The following is a 27,500-nucleotide window of genomic DNA, read 5'->3' as shown; positions in this document are numbered from 1 at the left end:
ATATTCTGGCTCACTTGCTGATCTGAGACATTGCTGGGCCTGACATGGACCGTTCCCTACTTTTACTGATTCTGGGCTGAGCTCAGCCCTAAGAGGGCAGATTACATGGCAGGCCTGTAAGTACCTCAGAGGGAAGCTCCTGGGCTCTGAAGCCATCTTCAACAGCTCAGTCCCAAGTCATCTCCTAGTCAAGTGACACTCAGAGAGCCAAGGGGAATTCTGGAGCCTTTCTCCTGAGTTTAGCTAACATGAATGGAGAAGGAGGTCAATGCCAGACATGGAAATCACTTTTGCTATTTGATAGCTCAAGCTTTCCCTTGACTTCCTTGTCGGAAGCACATCACAAAAGCATGTCTTTCATGGATGTAAACATCATCTGCTTTTAGACAGATGATGCAGAGTTGATATTTAAGTTTATGCAGAAACTTTGCATACAGCTTGGTGTAAAACCATTGCTTCATTTGTTGACATCCTACCAGCCAATTTGAATTTTAAGAAAAATTTACTTTTAAGGGAAAAAAAGTGTATTTTCATGACATTAAAATGTCATAAATCAATGACTATGAAACACATATTAAACATAAAACAATTATTAAGATGTCTTGTCATAAAATAAAGAAGGAAATTGATTGACAGTTAACACAAGTGTTGGGAAAAACAGGTTAGACAGGGGACTTTAGCGAGCATATTATATTCCTTTCTTAACTAACAAGGGTTCTAAATTGTTAAATGAACCTACAAGACACAGTAAAAAAAAATACCAAATTAGACTGTAAATCTAGATTTATAAGCTTCCTTCATGTTGTAGCATTGTAGCCTTAAATGCATCAACTGCAATTTTATGTTCAACTTTTAACTATTTAATTCAATAGTTACTTAATACTACATCTTGGTCCTTCTCCAGCCTCACCAGTGAGCGTGGATTCTGTACGAGTGGCCAGCACAGTGACTGCGGGGCAACCCCACAGCTAGCTGCCAGAGTGGCAGAATCGTTCCTGCTGTAAGATAACACAGCATTTTTATCTTAAATATCAACTCTGCAGTAATAATGCTGTGTCTGGAAAGAGGGCTCAATTAATAATGCACTGGTTATGAAAGTGTAAGGATCTGTGTTTGATCCTCAGCATCTGCAGGAGACGTGCTGACACTCATGCACACAGATAAACACTAGGAAAAGAAAAAGAAAACAGGAATGTTAAACACATAAGATTGTCTTTTCAAAAAGAGAGATGTATAATCTGTTTTCTACCCAGAAGGCTGGGAATGGATATGGTGAAGAGCCTGACCCTTATCTAGAGCCTGTTTACCTCCCCCAATCTACAGCACTATTCTCCCCTAGACCCTAACCATAAGCATTGTTTACCTTTGGCCTGCTTTCTTAGAACATATCTTATAGAAGATGTCACTTGTACTTTAAGAGAATTCAAAGTAATCATGTCTTAACCACACAAAGTTGAGTTAATTATCACCAGGGAACTATTTTCCAAATTGTGCTATGTTTAAATATGCCTAAAATAAACTACCCAGTATCAGATTCTCAAAGTTAGAACCAACATCAGCTACTGAGTTGTGTTGAACCGAATTTCCTTCTTGCCTCCCCTGGATTGACATACTGATGGCCACGGTGTTTGTAGAGACTCCCCCACCCTCACCCCACAGGACACATTCACTCAAGAATCCACACAAAAAGCCAAGCACAGCAATAGATACCTATGATCCCAGTACTAGGGAGGCAGAGACAGGAGGCTGCCTGGGGTTTTCTTTTTTTCTTCTTCTTATTTTTTTTCTGTAGATCAGGAAACTTATTTATTTTTCTTTTTCTTATTAAATTTTTATTTTGTCATATATTAATTACATTTTATTCACTTAGTATCCCAGCTGTAGCCCCCCCTTCATCCCTTCCCAATCCCACCCTCCCTTCCTCATCTCATCCCATGACCCTCTCCAAGTCCACTGATAGGGGAGGTCCTCCTCCCCTTCCATCTGACCTTAGCTTATCAGGTCTCATCAGACTCACTGCATTGTCCTCTTCTTTCTAATCAGGCAGTTTAACCATCCTGGTAAGTTCCAGGTTCAATTATCTCAGAAAAAGAAAGGAAGGGCCTGGGTGGTAGGTAGGCATGCCATTAATCCCAGCACTCAGGAGGCACAGGGAAGCAGATTTCTGTGACTTCAGAGCCAGCCTGGTCTACAGAGCACATTCCAGGATAGACAGGGCTGAGGAAGATACCCTCTGCCCTACACACATACATGTGAACACACAAATTACCATAGCAATTATAATAACAAATAATAATAGCAATTCCAACTTGGTTTTCCATGCTCGAATTTCATCCTATAATAATGACTGCTATCTTTGGTCTTTGGTTGCATAGTGACTTTTAAAAATATTTGTTTGGTTCATTTTAGTCTACTGTGTGTGTTTGATAAATCCATAAACCCATAGCTTCATTGTATGTACTTATATTGGCTACCCTCCCAGTCTTGGCCCTTTCACCCAAGATTCTGAATTCTAGGCTACAAATTCAGCTTTCTACCGAACTCTCATAGCATGCAGTCAGGACTGCACTGTATGTCCCAAAATTAAAATAAATAATCAAACTGGAGAAAACGTTTGCCTTAAAAGTAACAATAGCCTTATTGTAGTTCTTTACTGTTTTCTCAGTACTTCCATAAACATCTCTTTGAATTCTTTTTTTCTCAGCCCTTTCAGGTTACAATTCGGCTGCAAAATAAGAAAAAAATGATTCACTTTGGCTGAACTATTAAGAATTTACTTAGATAAGAATGAATTTTAAAGTCACTCCTAGACCTTTTTCCTCTGTGTCTTCCACATCTTTCTCTTCATTTGACTTCTTCCATTTAAGGATGTCTTTCCCCTTTGAGATACCTTGAAGTATGTAAGTCATAAGTTATTATCTTACCTGCATGCCTGGGAAAACTCAGGGCAGAGAAGAACTAGAAAATTTCCTCTGTAAAGACAGTCAGGCCTTTGTCTCCCCACAGCCTCTCCCACCCCAGATTCCTTTTCCACTCATTTATAAAGCCAGCTGGCCTAATATTTAGCCAGATTCTCCCGGGACAGAGAGAGCCTGGCTCTGTTCTTGATCTGTGCCTTGAAGCCAGATGTATTTTGTCAGTTATACAGACCCTTGCTGCAGCCAGCTGGGACCATTTCGAAGTTACAGATATGTTTCTGGGAAATGTATCTGCTAATCAGGAAAGACGGTAAATGTCTTCAGTTCAGTATTTAAGTGATTTCCAACCAAAGAAGACTTTGTAAAGCAAGGGCTAAACTTCCTTGCTATTTTAATCAACTAATCTGAGTGCATGCTTTCATGATTCTCTTAAGGGGTGTTATAAAGTGGATATTGAGATGGCTTTGTGAAAGGAGAGTTCTTCATCAATTTTCTGTTTTTATAACAAGATACTTGGGACTGAGACCTTTATTTGGTTTTGTTTTTTTAAGATTTATTTACTTATATATACGATGTTCTATCTGCATGTGCACCTCCATACCAGCAGAGAGAACCAGCTCTCATTACAGATGGCTGTGAGCCACCATGTGATTGCTGGGAATTGAACTCAGGACTTCATAAGAGCAGCCAGTGCTCTTAACCCTGGAGCCATCTCTACAGCTTGACTGAGACCTTTAAACTATAGAAGTGTATTCGTCTCATAGTTCTGAAAACTAGGAAATCCTTTTCTTAAGAGGTATTTTATTTCGTGTGTATGAATGTTGGCATGCATGTATGTATGGGTGCCATGTGTATGCCTGGTGCCCTCAAAGGTCAGAGGAGGTCATTAGGTTCCCTTGAGCTAGAGTTAGGGGTGGTTGTGAGGCACCATGTGGGTGCTGGCAACTGAACCCAGGTCCTCTGCAAGAGTAGCAAGTACTCTTAATTGCTGAGCCATCTCTCCAACTCTTATTCCACTTGCTGAAGAAGCAGACTTATAAAATATGTCACCGCAATTTCAGCTGTGATGTAGAAATCACCATTTCCTTTGAAAGGTCCTGAAAGGAGTGTTAAGTATATTTAATCCCTGGCAACACCTGAGACAGAAGAAAAGAAAATGGGAAATGTCACATCTTTCTGAGTTAAGATTCTGAAGGGCAAACAGGCTTAACAGAACCACATACCAGCACATTAGCAGCCACACAGAGGGTAGAATCCTGGGAAGGAAAAATACATTATCTCATTGAATGGATAAACATTCCTCCCATCTCTTCAGCCTGGTGTTAGGAGAATCTACCTTCCTAAGCCAGGTGATTGGTGAGCCCAAATGTCAGGTTTCCACCCAGGCTACAGATTTCATTCTCTTGACCAAAAGGAAACAGCTTTCCCTTAATGGACCTTTGATGCTAGCTAAATGTCACATGAATGTTTGTCTGTTTGGAATTCCAACACTGGAACCATTAGGACCAGAGCTTAAACTGTAGATGGGGTCTGCACTGTTGGCAGTCTGGCTACCAGCATAAGCTTTGTGGACTTTTTCAAAGGGCAGTTGGAAACTACTGCAGAAAAGCTTTTAAGGAAGAACTGAAACTGTGAGTCAAGATGAATCAAATGGTGACGATGTGTATGTGAAGGGAAGGAATTGAAAGCACAACTTAGAATTTTTAAGTTTAAAAAAAAAAAAAAAGGAGGGCTGGAGAGATGGCTCAGAGGTTAAGAGCACTTACTTACTTTCTCTTCCAGAGGTCCTGCAATTCCCAGCAACCACAAGGTGGCTCACAACCATCTACAATGAAACCTGGTGCCCTCTTCCAGGTGTACATGCAGGCAGCACACGCATACACATAATAAAAGAGAGAGAGAGACAGTCAAAGCCTTAAGGAGATAGACAGTCTAGAAAGAGTCTCATGATTAGTGATTAAACAGGATTTCAAGTCTGAACTCTGAGAAGTGCAACAAACTCAACAGACTAATGAGGAAGGAAACAGCAATTCAAGGAGGAAGGAATGATTTTAAAGAGGGGCATTTGCGCTCTGGGAAAATATCCAGTACATTCCTGCAAGTGTCTCCAGGAAGACTGAGGTCAACCCATTTATGTGGGTAGAGCTACTGGTGTGAAAAAGCACAGCTGGAATCATGGAATGCCCTGGCATTTTAATTCTTAATGAGGCATAAGCCACAAGAAATATCCCATTTGGGGAGCAAGAAATAAAAATCACCAAAAAGAAACACACACAAGAGAAAGAGATCATAGAAGTAACTGAACAGAAAGAAGTAGAAGGAAACGATGCCATCAAGCCAGTTCAGGGAAGCATTGAAAAATGGAGGTCAGAGGAAAGGGACACCAAAGGAACAACAAGCTGCCTCATAACTGCACATTTGTTGGTAAATTTAAGGCAGTATTTACCTTTTTTTTTTTTTTTTTTTTTTTGCCACTGGATTCTAGCTTTAAAAACAAAAACGTAATTTGTGGCTGAGTGAGAGTATAAGTATATAAACAGAGTTGAGTTGGGAAGCTTCCAAGACCCCGACTTTAGGGGCCTGGCGATGTCATACTTTGTTCTCTGAGGACGAAGCATTCTCATGTGGAATGGGAAATGTTAGGCAGCATTTTTGGCCCTGTAGAGATGCCAGCAGGTACTGCCCTGATCATGACAGTCAAAATGTCTCCTGGTACCAAATGTCCCCTGGGGCAAAACGCCCATCACATCCTTCTATCTAGAATCACTGCTACCCCACCTATTCCCAGAACACGTCCAGGTTCCTGTTCACGGTGCACCGGAAAGTATGTGTTCTGAAAGTCTTGCAGAAAGCAATACCTTCGTTGAACTTCTTTAGCCCAGAACTTCCCAAGTTCACTCGACATCCCCCACACTCGTGCTTCAAACAAGATTAGTGCATATGAGTTGTTTTTTTTTATAAATAGCATCTGAACCAAAATGAATCAGTAAAAAGGAAGAACAGTTTTTGCCAGACCATGGAGGGATCAGCAAGAGGCCAGCCCCTCCTTATCTCTGTCAACCGAAAGCCCTTTTCCATTTCTACGCAGTTCTCTGGGACCTGACAACAAGCAGCACTTGTGGGGAAACTTTCAGGTCGCTGGTGATATCAGGACTCGTTTTGTTCTACCACAAGTACCTGCATGGACCCTGTGTGTGCGTGCATGCGTGCGTGCGTGTTCTTTTTGAAGAAAATGGTTTGGCATGCCTGTTTAATTTGCTAATTGCTTTATTGAATTGGGAACCAAACTGGAACAATTCAATGCTAACAGATCCAACAGCCTCTGGGAGTTTGAGAAGAGCAAACTTACTTGGAAAGAGGAAAGCTCCCCTTCCCCCGCCCCTTTCTCTTTTGCCCTGAGAATGTTAGGTCAGAACTGAATTTGCCAGGAAGTGGGGAGAAGAAGCAACAGCATCCTCTAGTGGCATGAGGCTTCAGGTCCTAGTAAAACAGTAGACTCTTCCTAAACTCCCGAGTAGGAGCTTGTTAGACTAATAAGTACTCCGGGTAGTATCTTTTCCTCATTAAAGTGTCACTGTGTTTGAGAATGGTAAATGGCTGCCAGGCAAAGCTTATCCAAAGGAAGGTTTCAGCAAAATGATGTTAAACGTTTTACCAGAGCACCTAGTAAGAGGCTGTGCCTGTTGCTAGTAGCACTGCACTAAATACTGACACGTGGGCTAAGCGAGCTCCTGAGACCAGTTGTCTTAACCTCTTCTTTTGCATGAGAATGTTGCTTAAAGTTAAGATACGTGAAACATATTTACAGTGCTTTTCGCTTCCCTGTGGACAGAAGTCTACGCTAGACAAGCTGCCAGAATCTATGCATTTGGCAAAGGTCAAATTGCAATCAGGAGGTAATGTTTTGTCACTTACTAAATTTAGGAGACAACCTGGATTTGTTTGGGTTTCTGAATGCTGTTAGGAATGTTGTTGTTGCTATCTGCAGCGCGCTGTGGCAGTTGCCTGCAAGTCGGAGATACATTTCTTCCGGGTTAAATTTGAGTTAAGTGAAACAGTTCTGAGAAGAATGATGCAAGCTACACAATTGTCTGTGGCTCTAGGAGGACACTGCATAAAGTCAAGCAGAGGCCATGTGCCAGACGACAAGTTTCATGTATACTTAAATTTTATGTTGCCTAAGGAAAGGTTTGGGGGAGGGAGGGAGAGTTCATTCTGTAAAATTCTTAAAAAAAAAAAAAAATCAGTCACTTCCAGAAAATGATAATCTCATAACTTTAAGCTTTATCTCTTCAAACTGTTTTTAAATCCTTAATATCACATATATTCAGCAGCAGCAGCAGCATGATGTTTTAAATCCTTAATATCATATATATTCTTCTTACTCTTATTCTTATTCTTCTTCATCATCATCATCATCATATATTCTACAGGCTAGAAAGGAAAGAAAAAATAAAGGTGTAAAATCCTTAATTGTAAAACCTTTTTAAATGTCATTTATTTATTTTATGTGTATGAATATTTTGTCTTCATAAACACTTTGTGCACCATGCATGTGCCTGGTGCCCAAGGAGGCCAGAAGAGAGCATTGGGTCCCCTGGACCTGGAGTTACAAACAGTTGTGAGCTGCCATGTGGTTCTGGGAATCAAACTCAGGTCCTCCGGAATTACAGCCATTGTCCTCACTCACCAAGCCATCTCTCCAACTCCATACACTCTCTTTAAGTGCTTGTGGAGAAAGTTATATTAGAAGTCAATGAAATGCCACCACAAACACACTCTCAGAGGTTACTCCTTAAGGGCAGGAATGTCACTGACCACAAAAGAACGTTCCGCTTTGTGTTTAAGTGATACAGATATGTGCTCTGAACACAGTCTGCACTCAAAAGCTTTTCAAGGGCAGAGAATGAAACCCAGGGCCTCATAGATGGTAGTTAAGCACTCTGCCACTGAGCTATGTTCACAGCTAGATTCATATCTTGGGCAAGCTGCTCAGCACACCCCTCCCTACCTCTACCCATCCCCACCTATGTGTTTGTTTTATTTATTTGTTGTGTTTGGTTTTTATCTGAAAAGTATAATTGTGTCTAACTCATAGGATTGTTTTGTTAAGTGTGACAATGCAAGTAAACCAATTATCATCATGCTTGGACTACAGTAAGCTACCATATAGACGCTCACAGGCAAGCAAAGCAGACAGTGGATTCAGTAAATTGTATGGACATTAAATGAGTACTATGAAACTACAAAGCTAAAGAAGTTGTCTATGCACTGACAAGGAATACTCTCCAGCACATAGTATTCAAGAAGAAAAAAAAAAAAAAGAGTGAGTGAGTGAGATGGCTGAATAGGTAAAGCTGCCATTGCCTTGCAGTCCTGGTGACCTAAGTTCCAGTCTCAGATTCCATGATGGGAGATACCTAACTCCCAAAAGTTGTCCTATGACCTCCACACAGAGTTAGGGTGCTCACTTGCACACACTCACACGTAATAATAATTAAAAACAACAGCAACCCCTGACACTGCCTAGGGGACCAGGAGCCAGAGGCTGAATAGCTCAGAGGCCCACAATAGAACCAAACACAAATGCCCCCCAAAAAAAAAACAAGTCAATGAAATTATTCCAAATGATATTCAGCTGTATTCATAGAATGGCATCCAGCTCAGTTGTCATCAGAGAAACTTCACCTAACAATTGGCGGAAACAGCTGCAGAGACTCACAGCCAAACATTAGGTGGAGCTTGGGGAATCATGTGGAAGAGGGGAAGAAGGATTGTATGAGCCAGAGGGGTCAAGGACACACACACAAAAAAAAAGAATCAACTAACCTGAACCCATAGGAGCCCACAGAGACTGAACTGCCAACCAGGGAGCCTGCAAAGGGAAGACCTAGGCCCTCTGCACATAAGTTACAGTTGTGCAGCTTGGTCTTCTTGTGGGCCTCCTCACAGTGGGAGCAGGAACTGTCTCTAACTCTGTTGCCTGCCTTTGGGACCCTTTCCTCCTACTGAGTTGCCTTGTCTAGCCTTAGTAGAAAATAAGGTGTATGCTTGATATCCATGAAGGCCCACCTTTTTCTGAAGAGAAATGAGGAGGAGTAGATGGGAAGGAGGCTGGGAGAAGAGGAGGGAGGAGAAACTGTGGTATGATGTAAAATAAATAAAACTAAAATTAAAAATAATAATTATAATTCCTTAAAGTCTGCCCTTAGCTGCTGAGTAAGTTTGAGGCCAGCCTGGACAATTTAGAAAGACCTTATTTCCAAATAAGTATTCTTATTTTACTCTTTATTTCCAAATAAGTACTCTTACTTTACTCTTATTTCCAAAGAGTAAAAGCTGAGTATGTAGTTCAGTGCTAGAGGACTAACATGAAAGAGGCCCTAGGCTTATCTCCAGGACTGAAATGTATGCATTTTGAGGTATAGAGATGATAGGTAGATCTATAGATAGATACATAGACAATAGATAGATAGATAGATAGATAGATAGATAGATAGATAGATAGATGATAGATAGATAACAGATAGATGTGTTGGAGTTGGTCTGATGCTTGTATCTGGTTACTGCCTGGATACACCTATCCTTGTTGTGTAAACATGCCTAAGACATTATTCCGGATTGGTTGATTAAAAGGCCTAAAACTGGGGATGATGGAGGGGAGGGTGGAATTGGTAGGGTTGGTAGGGGAGGAGGAAGGGAGCTACAGGGGGGATACAAAGTGAATAAACTATAATTAATAAAAATAAAAATAATTTTTTAAAAAAGGCCTAAAACCTGGGCAGGGCAGAATGGGCAGGAGAATCATGGAAAACAAACAGACAGGAAGAGAGGAGGAAGGAGAACAGCACGATTATTATGGAAAAGAAACCACGTGGACCAGGAGGAAGAACTCCAACGATGATGTGGATGGAGAAAACACTAAAATGACAAATATAAACGAGTATTTATAAGATTATGGATGGAAGATAGACCAGATAAGGATGGCTAAGGAGGATGGCAGTGCCTGGGAGCTGGGAGGTTGATTGTGAAGTTATTGAGATAGCATAGGTGAAATATCTGCCTAAACCAAAGTAAATAGGCAATTATAAAATCTCACAGATGTTGTATTAATTGTGATAGCAATTAATAAGCAATTAAAAAATACTGCCATAATAATCAGAGGGCTGGTAATTATAAACATTATCTAGCCCAACACCATTTTTATTTACAGCAACATAGATGACAGATAGATAGATAGATAGATAGATAGATAGATAGATAGATAGATAGACAGACAAATAGAGAGATAGATGATAAATTTCTCAATTCAAGGTAAATTAAAAGATACATCTTATCTCAAAAAAGAAGTGGGGAGGAAGTGGCAGATGAGGAGGATGAGGCAGAGGAAGAGGTAGAAGAGGGGAACAAAGGAAGAGATAGAAGAGGAGGAGGGAGACATGGAGGAGCAGACAGAGGAGGAGGTAGAAAAGAAGGGGACAGAAAAAAAGTAGAAGTGGAGGAAGGAAAGGAGGCAGAGAAAAGAGAGGAGGGGAGGAGGCGGTCAGGGAGGTGGGGTAGGAATTATGTCCAAAACAGTACTCAAGGACAGGTCTGCAGCCTGAGCAGCAGAACAGCTAGAGTTTCCTTCTTTTCCTCAGATTGCAGTGGGGAAACTCCAAAAAGAAAAGTAGATTTTCAACACTTCCTGAACACAGGAGTATCTTCTCTCTACCCACAGTGAATTGAGCAACACACTTGGATTTGTGTAAATAGACCTATACAAATGGATATACAGTGTTTTACTGGAAGTATGTCTAATGCCACTTTTCTCTCAGGGTTGAACCTGTGTTTGTAGCCAAAAATGGGCACAAATGCAGATGTAGACATAGACATTACCTATAGATGGTAAGGCAGATATTTAATATATAATTTCAAATTATATACTCAATGATAACTTGATTTAAAATTCTTCCTTGAAAGCTCTTCAGGACCCCAAAAGTAGATATACAACTATCAAATTTCTGAATATCCAAAGAAAATTAAATCAGTATCAAAGAGATAAATTTGCATGCCCATGTTCAGTAGCACTGTTCATGAAAGCTAAGCTATGGAATAAGCCTAGATGTCCAACCTCAGATAAATGAGTGAATAAAATATGCCTATACACAGCATGGAACATTATTCATCCATAAAGAATTTTAAAAACCTGTCATTTGATGCAAAATATATGAGGAGGACATTGTGTTAAGTAAAAATAAGTCAGGTGCAGTAGATGAGTAAAATGTATTTTTTTCTTATATATAGAAGCAAAAAGAAAAGTTAAACACAAAGCTAAACATGATGAATCTGGGACAGGGAGTGTAGGGAGGAAGGGAAGTTTCTAGGAATGGAAAGGAGATGAGAAGTTTCAGCCAGAGAGTAACTAGAGTACATTATATAAATGTTTGGAACTAAACAACCTAGGAAACTGCTACAGAGGGCCTCTGAAAGCCAGAAGAAGAAAACAGGAAACAACCTAGGAACCTGCCACAGAGGGCATCTGAAAGCCTCTGCCCTGCAGACTGTCAAAGCAGATGCTGAGCCTGATGGTCAACTGTCGGACAGAGTGAATGGAATTTTATGTAAGAAGTGGGAAATAGCAAGAGCTGGAGAGGACAGGAACTCCACAAGGAGAGCAACAGAACAAGAAAATTTGAACACAGGGAACTTCCCAAAGACTCATACTCCAACCAAGTACCAGGCATGGAGATAACCTAGAACCCCTGCACAGATGTAGCCCATGGCAGTTTAGTGTCCAAGTGGCTTACATAGTGATGGGAAGAGGGACTGCCTCTGACATAAACTGATTGGCCTGCTCTTTGATCACCTCCCCCTGAGGGGGGAGCAGCCTTACCAGGCCACAGAAGAAGACAATGCAGCCATTCCTGATGTGATCTGATAGACTATGATCAGAAGGAAGGAGAGGAGGACTTCCCCTATCAGTGGACTTGGGGAGGGGCATGCATGAAGAAGGGGGAGGAAGGGTGGGGTCGGGAGGGGAGGAGGGAGGGGCTTATGGGGGGATACAAAATGAATAAAGTGTAATTAATAATAATAAAAAATATTTTTAAAATTTTTACATTAAAAAAAATGTTTGGAACTGTCAAAAGATAAATTTACTTTGTTTTTAAAAAACAAAAACATGGCACGAGCCACAGTGGCACATACCATGCTTTTTGTTTGGTTATTCCTGGTTATTTGGTAACCCAACTTGGCTTCATACTTGCTATGTAGCTCAGGCTGGCCACGAACTCCTGATCCTTCTGCCTCCACCTCCTGAGTGCTGGGATCACAGTGGTTAGGCTGATGCTGTGAGGTTTCGGTTATTTCAGCTCTATAATGGGTTTTGAAATCAGAACAATCTCAGCTTTACGGCTAGTTTTCTCTTTTTGAAGATTCTTTGCAATTTCATGTGAACTTTTTTGCATGTATCTGCTACTTTTCTGAGATTGTAGTACAATTACCTTTCTCCCTCCCCTTTCCTCCCTCCCATACACCCCTTCCCATCCTCCTTTGAATTCATGGTCTCTTTATTTCATTAATTGTTATTGCATATATGTATGTATGCATACATACAGTTAAATATAACCTGCTCAGTTCATATAATATTACTTGCATGTGTGTTTTCAAGGCTAGCCATTTAGTAATGAACAAGCAATCCGTGTGTTCTTCTCTGGGGAAAACCACTTCTCCCACTCCCAGCTTTCCTCAGTTCCCTGTAGTGGTGTGTGTGTGTGTGTGTGTAAGCCTGAGGCCTCCTGCACTTTTCCTCATTTGCTTTGGCATGTCCGCTGATGTCCTGTGAATTTTAGGACCTGCGTTCCCAGCTCTCCAGCAAAAGGGTCTGGGTAAAGATTGCTGTGACTCTCTCGGCCTCCCCAGGTAGTATCATCACCCTAACTAGATTTTAATTCCAGCCATGTTTTGAAAATATAAATTTTGAACGTTTTTGGATACATTTATTTCAAAGCATTTCATTCTTTTTTATGTTCTTATAGATGGAACTTTTTTTCCTGGCAAGATGGTTCAGTGGGGAAAAAAAACAAAAAAGCACTTTTAGAACCCATGGGGTAAGGAGAGAACCAACTCCTAAAAGTTTCTTGTGACCTCACTCATATGTGCACACCCACACCCATGCACACATCACACGCACAAAAAAAAAAAAAAAGATTTTTCAAATTTGCTTTTGATAGTATTCATTTCTACTACATGGAAATAAACTTAGCTTTCGCATGAACTAGTACACTGGCTCTAGTAATTTTGTGTACTTACAATTTCTATACATAAAATTGTGTCATCTGCAAACCATTTTCCTTCTTTCTCTCCAATTTGAGTTCTGTGGGTTTTTTTTTTTTTTCCCTATCTAAAATCGCCAGTTCAGTGTTAGCTAGAACTAATAAGATCTTTGATTTTGTTCCTCATCTTAGGAAGAAAAACTTCAGTTATTCAACATTAACTATGATGTTATGAACATAGTTTCATAGCTGACCTTCATCCAGCTTTGGAAGTTAATTCTACATCATGCTGTCTGTTTTTTGTTTTTGTTTTTATGTCACGAAAGGTGGTTGGCTGAGACAGCAGTGTGTTTTTTGTCCTGCACTGTTTTAAATGGATCGTTACATTGAATGACATGCATGCACTCATGAATAACACTTGCAATAGTGTTCCTGGGATACACCTTTTATTAATCAGATCATTGTTTGGCCATGTTATCGAACACACTCTATGTAGTGTTGCATTCAGTTTGCTAGCACTGTTTTGAGGGCTTTTTCATTCTAATAGTATGTAGTGTTTCTTCTGATAGCTTGCTTTATTTGAGTATCAGCATCATGTGGCCTCATGGACTGAATGACACTATTGCCTCCTCTTCTGTTTGCTTTTTAAGAGCCTGTGAAGGTCTGGAGGAGCTCTGTCTCTGTCTATCACACCATTCTTCCATTCATAATCACTTTTATTACTCTAGAGTGGCCTTGAGATGTTTTTTTTTCCTTATAAATATAAAATTAGTAATATGTGGTCTTATTTTGTTTGTTTGTTTGTTTGTTTGTTGTTTATTTGTGCTATTTTTTTCAGACAGGGTTTCTCTGTGTAGCCTTGGCTGTCCTGGACTCCCTTTGTAGACCAGGCTGGCCTTTCCCTCACAGAGATCTACCTGCCTCTGACTCCCCAAGTGCTGGGATTACAAGTGTATGCCACTATACCCAGTTGGTCTTATTTTTCTTTATACATGATTTATAAATGCAAACCCGTAAGGGGAAAAGGGGATTAAGATGTGAGAAATATGCCACATCTATACCCACAGTTTTTGCTCTAAGAAGTCATAGATATTTTGTCTCATCCATCTTTGCTGGTTGACTTCATCCCACACCACCAAGGCTTGTAACACACATGTCAACTCTAGTCCTGGTCTCAAGCGGACTTTGACAGTCACACTACTTTGCCTGTTCCATCCATTGCTTTCATTTTTCATCCTCTTCCCAGAAACTTACTCTCTGGTTAACTTCTTTGTTTTTCCACACTCAATAAGCCAGAGAACTTTCCCCAAACTAATGCATTTTTCCTTACCCTCGTGACAATGAATAACTTCTTTATGCTCCTAACTCAGCAGCTTGAAATTCTATCACACATTTCTCTACTAGGGGACCTGAATGGGAGGATGATTGACTTGAAATCACACTGAGAATTCTTTATTTCCAGACTCCCTAGGATACTTATCAAAGTAAAGTGCTTCAGAATAGCCCCAAGCAGACAGGAAGGGAGCCTCTGACCCAGCATAACCCCTGAAAACAATCTGGTGTCTCTAAATGGGCACTGAAAAGGGCATGAACATAGGTGAGCTGATGCACCAAGCTTGTAAGTGCTGGGTACAGAGCTCCCTTGCAGCCCAATGGGACTTAGCAGGATCCATACCAGGCTTTCCCATTATATGTCTACCCTCTATACCATTTGTCTCTCATTCACCATGTGAATCTTTCTTCTTTGCTTTATAAGTAATATTAATAATTACATTAGGTGTAGATGGGAAAGTATTCTGGGGAAAGCTGATGAATGCAACTTATGACCTTGGAAGCCACACAAGCTCAGGTCTGGTTAGCACTTGGATGATGGAATTCTTACTCTGAGAAATTTACAAAACATTATTTACCACTTTACTGTACTCCTCCAACCTTTGATATCCATTGTCTCACATTCATTCTTAAGCAATGTTCGACTTAGCTTTAATGGTAAACTCAAGCCTAGAGTCATCTAGGAGAAACCTACGTCTCATTGGCCTGTGGACAGTCTATGAGGAACTGCCTTGATAATTAATCGAGGTAGGGGGGCCCAGCCACTGTGGGCAACACCATTCCCTGGCTAGGTGATCCTGGGCTGTAAGAAAGCTAGCTAAAAATGAGTCAGAGAGTGAGCCAGCAAACAGTGTCCCTCCTGCATTTCTTCTTCAAGTTCCTACCATGCTGAAATCTCTGACTTGCTTGAGTTTCTGCCCCGGTTCCTGCCTATGATGGACTATGACGTGGAGGTATAAACTGAATAAACTGTGTCCTTCTCTGATTTGATTTTGGTTAGTGTTTTATCACAGCAACATAAATTACACTAGAACAACCAATAGCTACATTTTGTTTATAAAGTAAAACTCATTGCAAAGGCATTTATGTTCATTATTCCTGTCATCCATGTTCCTTACCCACTAGTATCTATGCCCAAATATTCAGCTTTATCTTGTGCTGCCATAGATAAATGTCATGTGCTCCTAGCCCAGGAAAATTCCTCTGCTTGTGTACCACAGGAGGGTCCAACCTGCAGCGTGTGGGCCACAAGTGGTCCAATGCAGCCCAACACAAAGTTGTAATCCTTGAGGCATTTTTTTTTTTTACAATACCTTTGTAACTCCATTACACAGTTCTCAAGAAAGAACTTAGGAGGAGCTAGAGAGTTGGAGAGTTGGCTCAGAGATTAAGAGCACTGCCTGCTCTTCCAAAGGACCCGGATACAACACCCAGTACCCACATGGCAGCTCACAACTGTTGGGAGATCCAGGTCCAGAGGAGGCACACACACATACAAGCAGGCAGAATACCAATGTACATAAAATAAAAATAAATAAGTCAATTTTATAAAAAGACATTCATTTAAAAAAAAAAAGTGAACCTTGTGGATGACAACATCATGTTCCAATGTTACACAAAATATATCTATGTATCTTCTTCCTATTTATATTTATTTACAGTGTATCATTTCAGTTTTATCATACTGTGTGGCCTCCAGGGTTCTCTCCCAAGCATAAACAGTCAAATTGGTACCAGAAGGCATCACAGAGTCTTGGCAATGAAAGGCCATGATTATCAATACTGTTTCAACCCACCATTACAAACAATAGGTGTTTAATGCTGTTTGAAGATAGGTAAGCACTCTCGCTTAACTTCCACACCTGAGCCATGTCACACACACACACACACACACACACACCATGCTTTACAATCAGCTTCGCCATGATGCCACATTAGCAGCTAAGGACTGGAAGGACCCAAACCTTTCTTTCTATTCTTCTATCAACTAATTTTCATAATATGAATAAATACATCCCTTCTTTATAACTATTTTTTTTAATCTCAGCACAAACTTTACTACTTCTCAAATGATAAGAGAACCCTCCCAGCCATATATATATATACCAAAAAATAAAGCCATTTACTGAGAGTGGCTTTGGGAGCATGGCTGATATAAAATGCTCTTTAAGACAGTGAGAAGCAATGCATCTAGAATCAGGTTGCTGTACTGTTGTACCTACAGCCAGAGGAATCGTGGAACCTGGAGAATGAAGCAAAAGAAGTATGGAGAATAGAGTTTCGAGGTTTAAATTCTGTACTCTGACGGTAGGTGCTACACTGATGGACTGGACACAGCTCTACTTGCCTTGTTCACTAGCAGCATTGATAACAAATGTGATGTCACTGAAGGGAGGGCTTCTTCAGTGCCATTGAAAAACATAACTAAATAAGAGGATTAGCTCCGCGCTTGTGCCTGTGATGTGAGTGGAAAACACTTGTTCAGGGCTTTGCTGCTGTCGTTTGGTTTTGCTTCTTTTGTTGTGTGTTTATTGCTGTTTTGTTGTTGTTGTTGTTCTGGCACTATTAGGGGAAAGGTTTGCTGAGTGAAGGGGCTGGACAAAGGACCTCAATGAGCTCCACTGACACAAGTTGCAAGACTTGTTAACACACAGCCAAACATTGGTGGCAAAGCACGGGGAGTCTAGTGGAAAAGTGGGGGGAGGATAGAAGGACCTGGAGGTGACAAGAACTCCAGCAAAAGAGCAACAGAGCCAACTAACCAGGGCCCAGAGGGGCCTGTGAGGTCTGAAGCACCAACCAAGGGCCATGCATGGACTGGACCTAGGTCCATATATGTAGCCAATGGACACCTCAAGCTTCATGTGGGTCCACTAGTAAGGGGAGCTGGGGCTGCCTCTGACATGGACTCCGTTGTCTTCTTTTTGATCCCTTCCCTCTGACGGAACCACCTTATGAGGCCACAGGGGAAGAGAATGAACTCAGTCCTCATGGGACTTGATAAGCTGGGGAATGTAGTTTGGGGGCTCCCCTTTTCTGAGGAATAGAGGCAGGGGATGGGAGAGGGAGGGAGCTACACCGGGATGTAAAGTGAATGAATGAATTAATTTTTGAAAAGAGACTTGTTAACATGAAAGAAACCTACATAAGATTCCTTAAAGGCTGGTGAGATGGCTCAGCAGTAAACCTGCTTGCTGCCAAGCCTGATGAGCTGCGCTCTAGGCCCAGCTGCACGTGTTAGGAGAGACCCAGCTCCTACAAGTTGTTCACACCTGCACATACATGCTGCGGTACATGTGTCCCCCACATACATACATACAGACTTCTTAAATAACATTAAATAATCCTTTTATAGTTTTTTCCTTCCCTCTTTCCCTCTATTCTGCCTTCCTTTCTCTTATGGTGGGTACCCTTTCACATCTGTGCTAAGCAATAAAACATGTGAAAGCAATTCGGGGGGCCCATTGTAAACATCCTCAGTATAGTGTCTGATAGTTTCCCAGGACTTGTAAAACTGTGAAAAGATGATACAATTACCATCGAAAACGCACTTTCAGTGAAGTTTGTGTTTCAGTGAAATATCATTGCGTTGGCTTGATATTGTTGGGGTGGCACACACCGGTAATCCTAGCACTCAGCAAGACAGAGGCAGGCAGATCTCTGTGGGTTCAAGGCCAGCCTGGTCCACAAAGCAAATTCAGGACAGCCAAGGCTACACAGAGAATCCTATCTCAAAAAGAAAAGAAAAGAAAAGAAAAGAAATATCGTTGCATTGTATGAGATTTTTTTTTGTTTTTGTTTTTCCCTTTTGTTTTTATTCACTTTACATCCTTGTTGCAGCCCCTTCTCTCCTTCCCTCCCAGTCCCACCCTCACCCTCCCCTTTTCCTTAGAAAAGGGGCTGTATAAGAAAATTCATGAGCAAGAATCATTAAAAATGGATATTATGCAAACCATCAACAAGACTCTGAATTTCATAAGGAACTGTTGAAGTAATTAAAAAATAAAATGAGTGTTGGGCTATATAACATTTATTATTAGCCCTAAGATTATCACGGCGGCATTATTTAACCAGCTATCACAAATAATAAGACACAGACACCTGTTAGATTTATAATTGCCTTATTTACCTTGGGCCAAGCAGGTATTTTCACTTACATGGTCTCAATAACCTCACCATCCATGTCCCAGCCCCCATTCAACACCATCTGCCTTAATCATCCTCATCTGGCCTACATAGCCCCATGACAGTTGCTGATATTCTTCTTCTGGGCCTTTTCACACCATTATTGGAGTCCTGTCTCCCAGCCCACGTGGTTTCTTCTTCATACAAACCCATTGTGGCATCCTCCTTCTTCCTCTCTTCCCATCCGCCTCCCACATCTGTCTCTCTGTCTCCCCTGATTCTCCTGACCTGGAAGTCCAGGCCTTATCCATAAAGGCCTACGCCATTATGCCCTGCCCAGGTATAGCCATTTAATCAACCAATCAACCAATCTGTCTTAGGCAGGTTTACAAAACAAGCATAGGTGTAACCCAATCTTGAGGGCCTGTAACAGGCAGCAGACCAACCTCCAACAAGGAACAAAGAATTAAATCATCACCAATTCCAGGAATCCCTTAAAAGCATTGATACTGTCTTAGTTAGGGTTTTATTTCTGTGAAGAGACAGCTTGATCACTACAACTCTTACAAAGGAAAACATTTAATTGGGGCTGGCTTACAGTTTCAGAGGTTTAGTCCATTACTGTCATGGCAGGAAGCATGGCAGTATACAGGCAGGCATGGTGCTTGAGGAGCCAAGAGTTCTACATCTTGATCCGCAGGCAGCAGGAGACTGTGTGCCACACTAAGGGAGGCTTGAGCATAGAAGACCTCAAAGCCCACTCCCACAGTGACACATTTCTTCACACTACTCCAACAAGGCCACACCTAACAGTGCCATTCCCAACAGGCCAAGCATTCAAACACATGAGTCTATGGAGGCCATACCTAGTCAAACCACCACACAGACTATGGCAACATCATCTCCTTTTCAGAAGTAAGATAACTAAGTCAAGACCAAGTACTGAAAAGGTTTTGATTTGCAATATGTAATCAGATAAATTACCATATTAAAAACAAAATAGGTGCCAGAACTTGACACTAGCTTAGAGACTGCGTTTTTAGTGAATTTAATACATTCATTTGAATGAATTAAACATGTATCATTCATTTGAATGAGTTAAACATGTATCTGCAAGATGAAAACCATCCTATCAACAAAATATTTTATAACATTGTTATTATTATTAACTCATAACAGTGTTGCAAATGACACTGAAGAAGGTACAGCAAGGAATTAAGGACAAAGAGTTTCATGCATTTTCACACACTGGCTAAATACAGTCTTGAGAACAGCAACAAATAAACATAATAGCCATGCTTTTTTTTATTGGATACAAGAACTTAAAGACAAATATCAAGATCTCTGGAAAACTATCTGTATTTTTGTAAAATGCAACTCTGTATTCGCTTGACATCAATGAGCTGCCTGCCAGTTTCCCAGTGGAATTGCTAGAGCAATCTGATTCAACCAAGAGGAACCACGTGTCTTCAGTGAATTTTTCACAGGCTCTATCTTCCTAGAGAAAAATATCTCCCTCTTGACAATTATGCCTTATTTATTCCATCACTTTTTGGCAGCATCTACATTTGTGAACAACTATTTTCAAGAATGAAACACACCAAGAGTGACATTAGAACTAAAATACCTGCTGAGCATCCAGGAACTACTGAGAGCTGCAGCTCAACTCTCCCAGTAATTGCATGGTGTCCTCTTTTTTTTTTTTTTTTTTTTTTTATTTTCACAATAAAAAATTCAAAAGGCAGAGTTTTATTCCTTACATATGTTCACTTTTTTTTATTGGTGATCACAAGCTTCAGTCCTGAGAAATGATTTTAAAGGCTTCAAATCAGGGCATTCCATAATTACAGGATTATTATTCAGAGATGTTTTGCTTATCTGGATTTGTTTTGTTTTGTTTTGTTTTTCTCTGTGTGGCCCTGGCTGTCCTGGGACTCACTCTGTAGACCAGGCTGGCCTCAAACTCTTAGATCTGCCTGCCTCTGTCTCTGAATGCTAGGATTAAAGATTTGTGCCACCCCCACCCAGCTGGTTTTTGCTTATCTATAGTGGCAATTATTGAAAAAAGATACACACACACACACACACACACACACACACACACAGACCTATTCTTTGCTCATCAGCTTTTATTCATGTCCATATATGTAATTTTCCCAATGTTGCTCAGAGAAGCCAAATGTTGGACATTCCTCACCAAGCACACACAATCTTCTCCATTTACAACAGAAAATAGAAAAGCCAGCCCTAGATTTCCTTTCAAAATACTGGCAGTAAATCCCTGTGACCTCAGAAAATGAGAGTTGAGGCATTGGATCACAAATCCCTGTGACCTCAGAAAATGAGAGTTGAGGCATTGGATCACAAGTTTGAGTCCAGCCTGATCTACATAGCAAGATTCTGTTTCAAAGTGCAGAATTCAGCCTGGGTCCTGATGCACTCCCTTAATCCCAGCACTGGGGAGGCAGAAGGAGGAAGATCTCTGCAATGCCAAGCCTCTGGTTATAGTGGAGGAAGATATTATGTAACCCTTGAAGCATTTGGTTAAACAGGCTGAGTTTCTGAGACTCGGTAATGCTTTGCATTTGGGCACACTGTAGGTGTTCAGATAGTCATGCTGAATGACTCAGTTCTAGGCACAATCTCCAATCCCAATGTTGCAAAAAAAAAAAAAATCTCCCTAATGTTCCTCTATTGCTGGTAAATGCCTCCAGTAAAATACTAAAAAGTATGCTGAAGCAGCACCCTCCAAGAGAAGAAAAGGCTTACTTTTCCCAATCCAATTGTTTCTGCATCATAAGTCCTCCAAGCTGAGTGACCTCCACCTTTCGGCAACACGTCCTTTGCAAATAATGATCGCAGCTGGGTTTGTTGACAGCTGACAACCATGAATAGAGGGGCAAAGGGAGCACATGATTCTCACTTGAGCATACAGCTGCTGCTGAACACAACTCTGCCTTAATGGAAGACAGTGAGAGTAGGGCTACCTATAAGTCTGTGCATGCCAGGGAAGACTAGAGAGGGGGCTATGCAGCTATGGGGAAGTCCTCAGCCCTGCCGGGGAAGGCTTTGCTAGTTGGGGAGGAAAGTGCTCACATCCCTGTAAGTAACTCCACACCTAGACTCTGTAAGGCAGCCCAATACACTCATTGGTTCCACAGAAAACTTTGGCCAAATATACCTGGGTTCGTTGTTTGAACTTTGGGTGAAGGGGTAGAAACTGCTTTACCTCTCTCCATGGAAAGGAATTTTAGCAACATTGCCCCATCTTTTATGCTGGGGAAATTTGCACTGTGATAATTAATAGGTCCTCTAATGAGGACCCTACAAATACAATAATAATAATAAGTAGTAGTAACAATAATAATAAATTTAATTGACTCCTTATAGACCCTGAGTCCCTACAACAAGTTATAAAACAAGGCTGACCATAGCTAAACCTGGGTTTCTATAGCGTTCTACAGTTCATCAGAGAGAATCCTTGAAAAACACATGGCAAGGATACCGCAGATAAATCCAGTCACCAAGCAACAAAAGGTGCTCTTTGCCTGACTTGTTTAGGTTGCATTAGAGCTGTGTTTCTCAAAGTTAATGGCAATGCTAATTCACTGAAAAGAGCTTCAAATGGGAGCCAGCCTTTGTTTTTTGCTTTTTAATTGTTTTCTCTCTTTTAAAACAACAAACAAAAATTCGCCTATATTAATTTTTATGCCCTCTCAGATATATTTTCTAGACACTCCTGACCCATCCTAGGTTTCTTTCTATTGCTATGATAAACACTGTGACTAAAAGCATCACATATCAAGGATTTATTTCATCTTACAGGCTATAGTCCACCATAGAGGGAACTAGGCAGAAATTCAAGGCAGGAGCTTGAAGCCAAAATGAAAGGTGCTGTTTACTGGCTTGCTTAGCTACTTTTTTTTTTTTTTTAGCTCAGCCCCACCCACCTACATTGGGTTGGAATCTCATATATCAAATAGCAATCAAGAAAATGCCCCAAAGACATGCCCACAGGCCAATCTGGTATAGAAAAGTCCTCAATTGAGGCTCCTGGTTCCCATATGTGTCTAGGTTTGTGTAATGCTGACAAGCCAAAGCTAACTACAACATGAACCAACTCTTTCCCTTCCATGAGGTTTGAAATTAAAGCATGCACCATTTGTCCCTTGCTTCAAAAATTTATCTTCAGGCTGTACAAGACAAAAGCACTTCACCTCCCAAGTATTTAGTATTTAGTATGTGGAAGAAAAGAGAAGAGAAGTGAGGGGAAGGTGAAAGAAAGAAAAGGGGTGGTACAGTAGGCTCTCAGTCTAGACTGAGCAAGCTCTCCTCCTGGCTTCTCTTTCTTTATTCTGCTCTGCTGCCACTACCAAACAGGTCACTGAACTTTCAAAGAGCCTCTTGGCTATAGTATCACCATTCTCATATTCAAGACTTCAGTGGTTCAGTGAAGTGGGTTAAGCTGCTCTGGAAGAAGAAAAAGCATATGAGCAAAGAGAATCCTGCTGGCTCCTTTTCCAAAGGCACAGGACACAATACAGTTATGGTCCCAAGAAGTAAAAGATCTCTTTCTGGTAGAGCACTGTGATGTGTCTTAACTATTTGTGGTGGTTGGAATAAGAATGGCTCCCATAGGCTCATTTATTTGAATGCTTAGTCACTGTTTGAGAAAAATTAGAACAATTAGGAGGTGTGGCCTTGTTGGAGGAAGTGTCTCACTGGGGGTGAGCTTTGAGGTTTCAAGATCTCTCTCTCTTTCTCTCTCTCTCTCCCCCTCTCTCTCTGCTTAAGGTTTAGGATATAGCTCTAAGCTACTATTCCAAAACCGTGCTTGCCACCATGCTCCCTGCCATGATGATAATGGACTGACTCTCTTAATCTATAAGCAAGCCCCTAATTAAATGCTTTCATTTATAAGAGTTGCTATGGTCTTGGTGTCTCTTCACAGCACTAGAATAGTGACTAAGACACAGCTATCTCCTTGATTCAGACTTTAAGGATAAACAAATGTAAGTGTTTTTACAATGACTAAGCAAGCATACATAGCTCTAGAGTAATCATCTTTGTCATCCGGTCTTGGGTGGAGCAGCTAGCTACAGTCACTTCTCTTTTCTTCATCTCCTAAACAGATTTTCCTAGAACATACGAGGCAGCTGATGTTGAGAGAATTTCTGGGATCAACAGAATGTAAAAAGCTGACAGAGTTGTAAAAAGCCAGCAGATCTAACACTATTTGAAGCACTGAAGAACATATCTATGAGTGGAGTGCTTGCCATGCAAGCATTGAGGGCATGAGTCATGAGTGTGTCCCTAGCACTCACATAAAAGAAAATCTGGGCACTTAGCATGCCCTTGTAAGCCTGGCCCTGGGGAAGCAGAGACAGTGGGTTCTGAGCCTCACTGGCTAGCCAGGTTAGCCTAATTGGCAAGCTCCAGACCAATAAGTGACCCTATCCATAAGGAGGGAGACAGCTTTTCAGAGAATGACACCTGTGGTTGTCCTCTGACCCCATGACTATGCACATACAAGCCCTTGCACACACATATCAGCACACATGCCTCCACCCACAAAAATAAGATGTAGAGTAAATAGAAAGTTCTGAAGCTAAGATGTGTTGGGTGATTCCCTACAGGATGATGGGCCCATCCTGACAGCCACGGCACCAGTAAGCATGGTGTTCTATATGCTGAGACTATGAGCCAATTATAGTTGTAGTATGGGCACAAGGGAGCTGATATCATATATATAGCGGCACTTTTGAGAAGCAGGGAAATAAAAAATATGAATGAATGGATAGATAGATGAGAGACAGAAACACAGAGAGTCTCAATCTGTACCTTGGCTGGCCCAGAACTAATATAAACCAGACTGATTTTGAACTTACAAATATCTGCCTGCCTATGCCTCTCCCTCCCAAGAGCTGGAATTAAAATCATATGTGTCTATACCTGGCCCAGAAAAATATTTTAGTACATTTTCTGTTGTTATAATAGAATATCTGAGACTGGATATTTTATAAAGAAAAGAGCTTCTAGTGAGGGCAAAGTCCTGCGCTGAACAAGGCAGAAAAGTAAACCAAACAAACAAATAAACAAAACCACCAAGAAGGGAGGACAGGGTGGAAATTGGATGGATTTCGTATGATAGCTGAACTGTTCTCATAAGAAAGGCATCAATGAATGTCTGACCCCAATTAAGCTTTAAGATGAGTTCCAGTGGGGCCGTATCATATCATACCATAGCAAAGATGTAAAGGAAAAACCGTTTTTGTGGTATATGCCCCAAAACTGTCAGAATTTATGCAGCGCCTCTGTGCTTGTCCTGCAAGATATAGAGAAGAAAATCATTGTAGGGTCATCTGAAAACAGGGAACCATGTAGAACACCTCCATACTTAGTGGGGGAGCCACTGGACCTTGGGAAATCTTGGGTACAATTCTAGCCAAGGCGGGTTTACTTATTGGATATTAAGGGAAAACATAAGATGGCTTGGATGCTGCCTGATCCTGTGTGTTGATTACTTTATGTTGGACAGAAGAATGACTTCAGTTGTGCGCCCAAATGTGAAGTAGCTCTCATAGAATTAATAATCTCATTCCAGGGCCAGTGAGGTGTCTCACTAAGAGAAAGCACTGGTCATGCAAGGCTGACAACCTGAATTGAACCCCTGCAATCCAAGATGAAAGGAGAGACCTGACCCCGATGTCTGCTGTTTGGCCCACATGTGCTGCAGTGCGTGCACAGTGCGTTCACATACACACATCCTTAACACCATCATCATAATAAATACCCTCTCAAATTATGTAAGAGCCTAGTTTATGTTAGTACTTATTTTTATTTCCCACTTAAGTTTCAGCTCACTGGCCTACTTGGGAAGCTACGGGGTATTAAACTATGTATGTTGCAAAAATAGCAAGTTTTGGAACACTAGAAATCGAAAGAAAAACTGTACACAAATAAGTGGAGGTGATCTATGTAATTCTACTCAGTGTCTCTACAGTATTTGTTTCAGAAATTTACATGTATGTCTTAGTGTTCATTTTTCCCCTTGCTATGTAGCAGAACTCCTGGAGTTAAGTTGGGCATGGTCATGCATGTCTGTATTCCTGGCACTGGAGAGGCAGAGAAGTTCAGGGCCAACCTGCTCTACATAGGATGTTCAAGTCAGGCGGGGCTACATCATAAAACTCTATTTGAAAAGTGTAATAAAAATTAAACACATACACACACACACAATCTATACCATGACCTATACCCATAGTTAATGCAGCTTTCAGTCCTCATCAGAGATGATTCTTTATTTAGTAGATGACAGTTAATAACATAGATACTCACAATTGCTCAGTCCTAAATCAGACATCTACATCACTCTCCTTCCCCAAAAGATCAGGGAATATGGCAGAAGAGGGGGCAGAAAGTTTGTAAGAGCCAGAGATTGTTGGGGAAAGGGGAGCCTGCTGTAAAAAAAAAGTGTCTTCTGGACATGACAGGAACATCACACTCATGAAGTCACAGAGGCTGCAATCTCCTGAACAAGATCAAAATAATCAACATTCCAGCATGGGTCAGGGAGGGCCCCAAGGGCCTCACCCCTACCTAGACAGCTCATGGCTACTACTGGAAGGAGAATAAGCTTTCTGTAGGGACATAGGCCAGGTAGGTTGATCATGCTCTGTTGGGTGGTCCCACACCTATACAGACAGCACTAATTGGAATCACTGAGTTATAAAAAATTTGAAACAATTTGAACAGACATGAAGTTGGGAGGAACAATCAGCGGGAGGTATCCAGAAGGAGTTGAAGGCAGAGGTGTTAGGAAGGAGTTGGAAGGGGTACATTTCAGCCAAAGTGGTGTTCATGAAGCCTCCCAAAAGTAAACCCACCCCAGTCATGCCTCGCTCAAGCCATTGTTGTGCCTGCTGGGCAGTTCTGTAGAGTGTATTCCTTCTCTACAGATCTTCACTGTGTATTTTCATAGGCTTGATATATGTGTGGCCTTATCAGTCATGTCTACACCAAATTTCAGGTGACAATCCATACAAGGAAATATAAAAATAGATGCTGCAGCTTCCCAGATGTCGGTGTTCTGTTATCTACACATTTAACTATTCAGGTGGTGGCTACAACTGGAGAAGCAAGAACTTTAAACATAACAACCATACATGATATCAAACAAATTCCGTAAGTCAACAACATGGTCAAAAAGGAGGGAAAACAAGCAAGTTCAGAGAGGTTCTCAAATTCTGTGGCAAATGTTGTACTGAGCATGTGCCTGAAGTAATCAAGCTCTCCCCATGCTGAGCGGAAAAAGTTCCTGCCCTTGTGAATCGTAGGCTGCATTTAATCAATGTGGGGGAAAACAAAAACAAAAAACGCACAAACATGCCCTTTATCTTTCAACAGAAAACCAGCACTAAGAGTACATCTTACCCAACATGTGTATGACTGACTGACCACCTTAGAGAAATCTGAAGAGGCTGAAATCAATGGCTAAAAGATGGCAGCTGCATTACTTGTGAAGGCCAACCTCACGTTTTTCTCCTTCCTCTGTGAGTTAATATGGGTCGATGAATACATTTATTTTTAACCTGTGTGCTTGAATGTTTAAATAGAACTGCATTGATAAACTGAAGAGACGTTTTACTTTATTTCCTCTTTAAAGAACATCCTGTGTCAGCCCACAGACAAGTAAATGGAGCAAGTTTGGGAAAATCTAGGTTGACATTTTTGTGTAAGCACTGAACACATCCAGAAGATGGCAGTATAATGATGCTTTTCAAAATTTTAGCTCTGGGAAGAAAAAGCCTCAGGAAAACTCAATCTCTAAATTCTCTCTCTCTCTCTCTCTCTCTCTCTCTCTCTCTCT

General features: G+C 41.1%; 1 protein-coding gene across 1 annotated transcript in view; it reads right to left on the bottom strand.

The window, feature by feature from the left end:
• C7 (complement C7) overlaps positions 1–3,022 on the bottom strand; it is a 70,684-nt gene extending 67,662 nt beyond the window's left edge. The window contains exon 1 of the mRNA XM_055601016.1: positions 2,925–3,022. Coding sequence (XP_055456991.1) covers positions 2,925–2,930 — 6 coding nt within the window. The 5' untranslated portion in view covers positions 2,931–3,022. The remainder of the gene's footprint in view (positions 1–2,924) is intronic.
• Positions 3,023–27,500: the final 24,478 nt, after the last annotated feature.

This window comes from Psammomys obesus, unplaced genomic scaffold (genome assembly GCF_907164565.1).
Source record: "Psammomys obesus unplaced genomic scaffold, mPsaObe1.curated_primary_1811, whole genome shotgun sequence".
NCBI classification, from domain to species: Eukaryota; Metazoa; Chordata; class Mammalia; order Rodentia; family Muridae; genus Psammomys; species Psammomys obesus.
The sequence above is the reverse complement of the archived record's forward strand: the minus strand, read 5'-3'. Positions and strand labels throughout refer to the sequence as shown.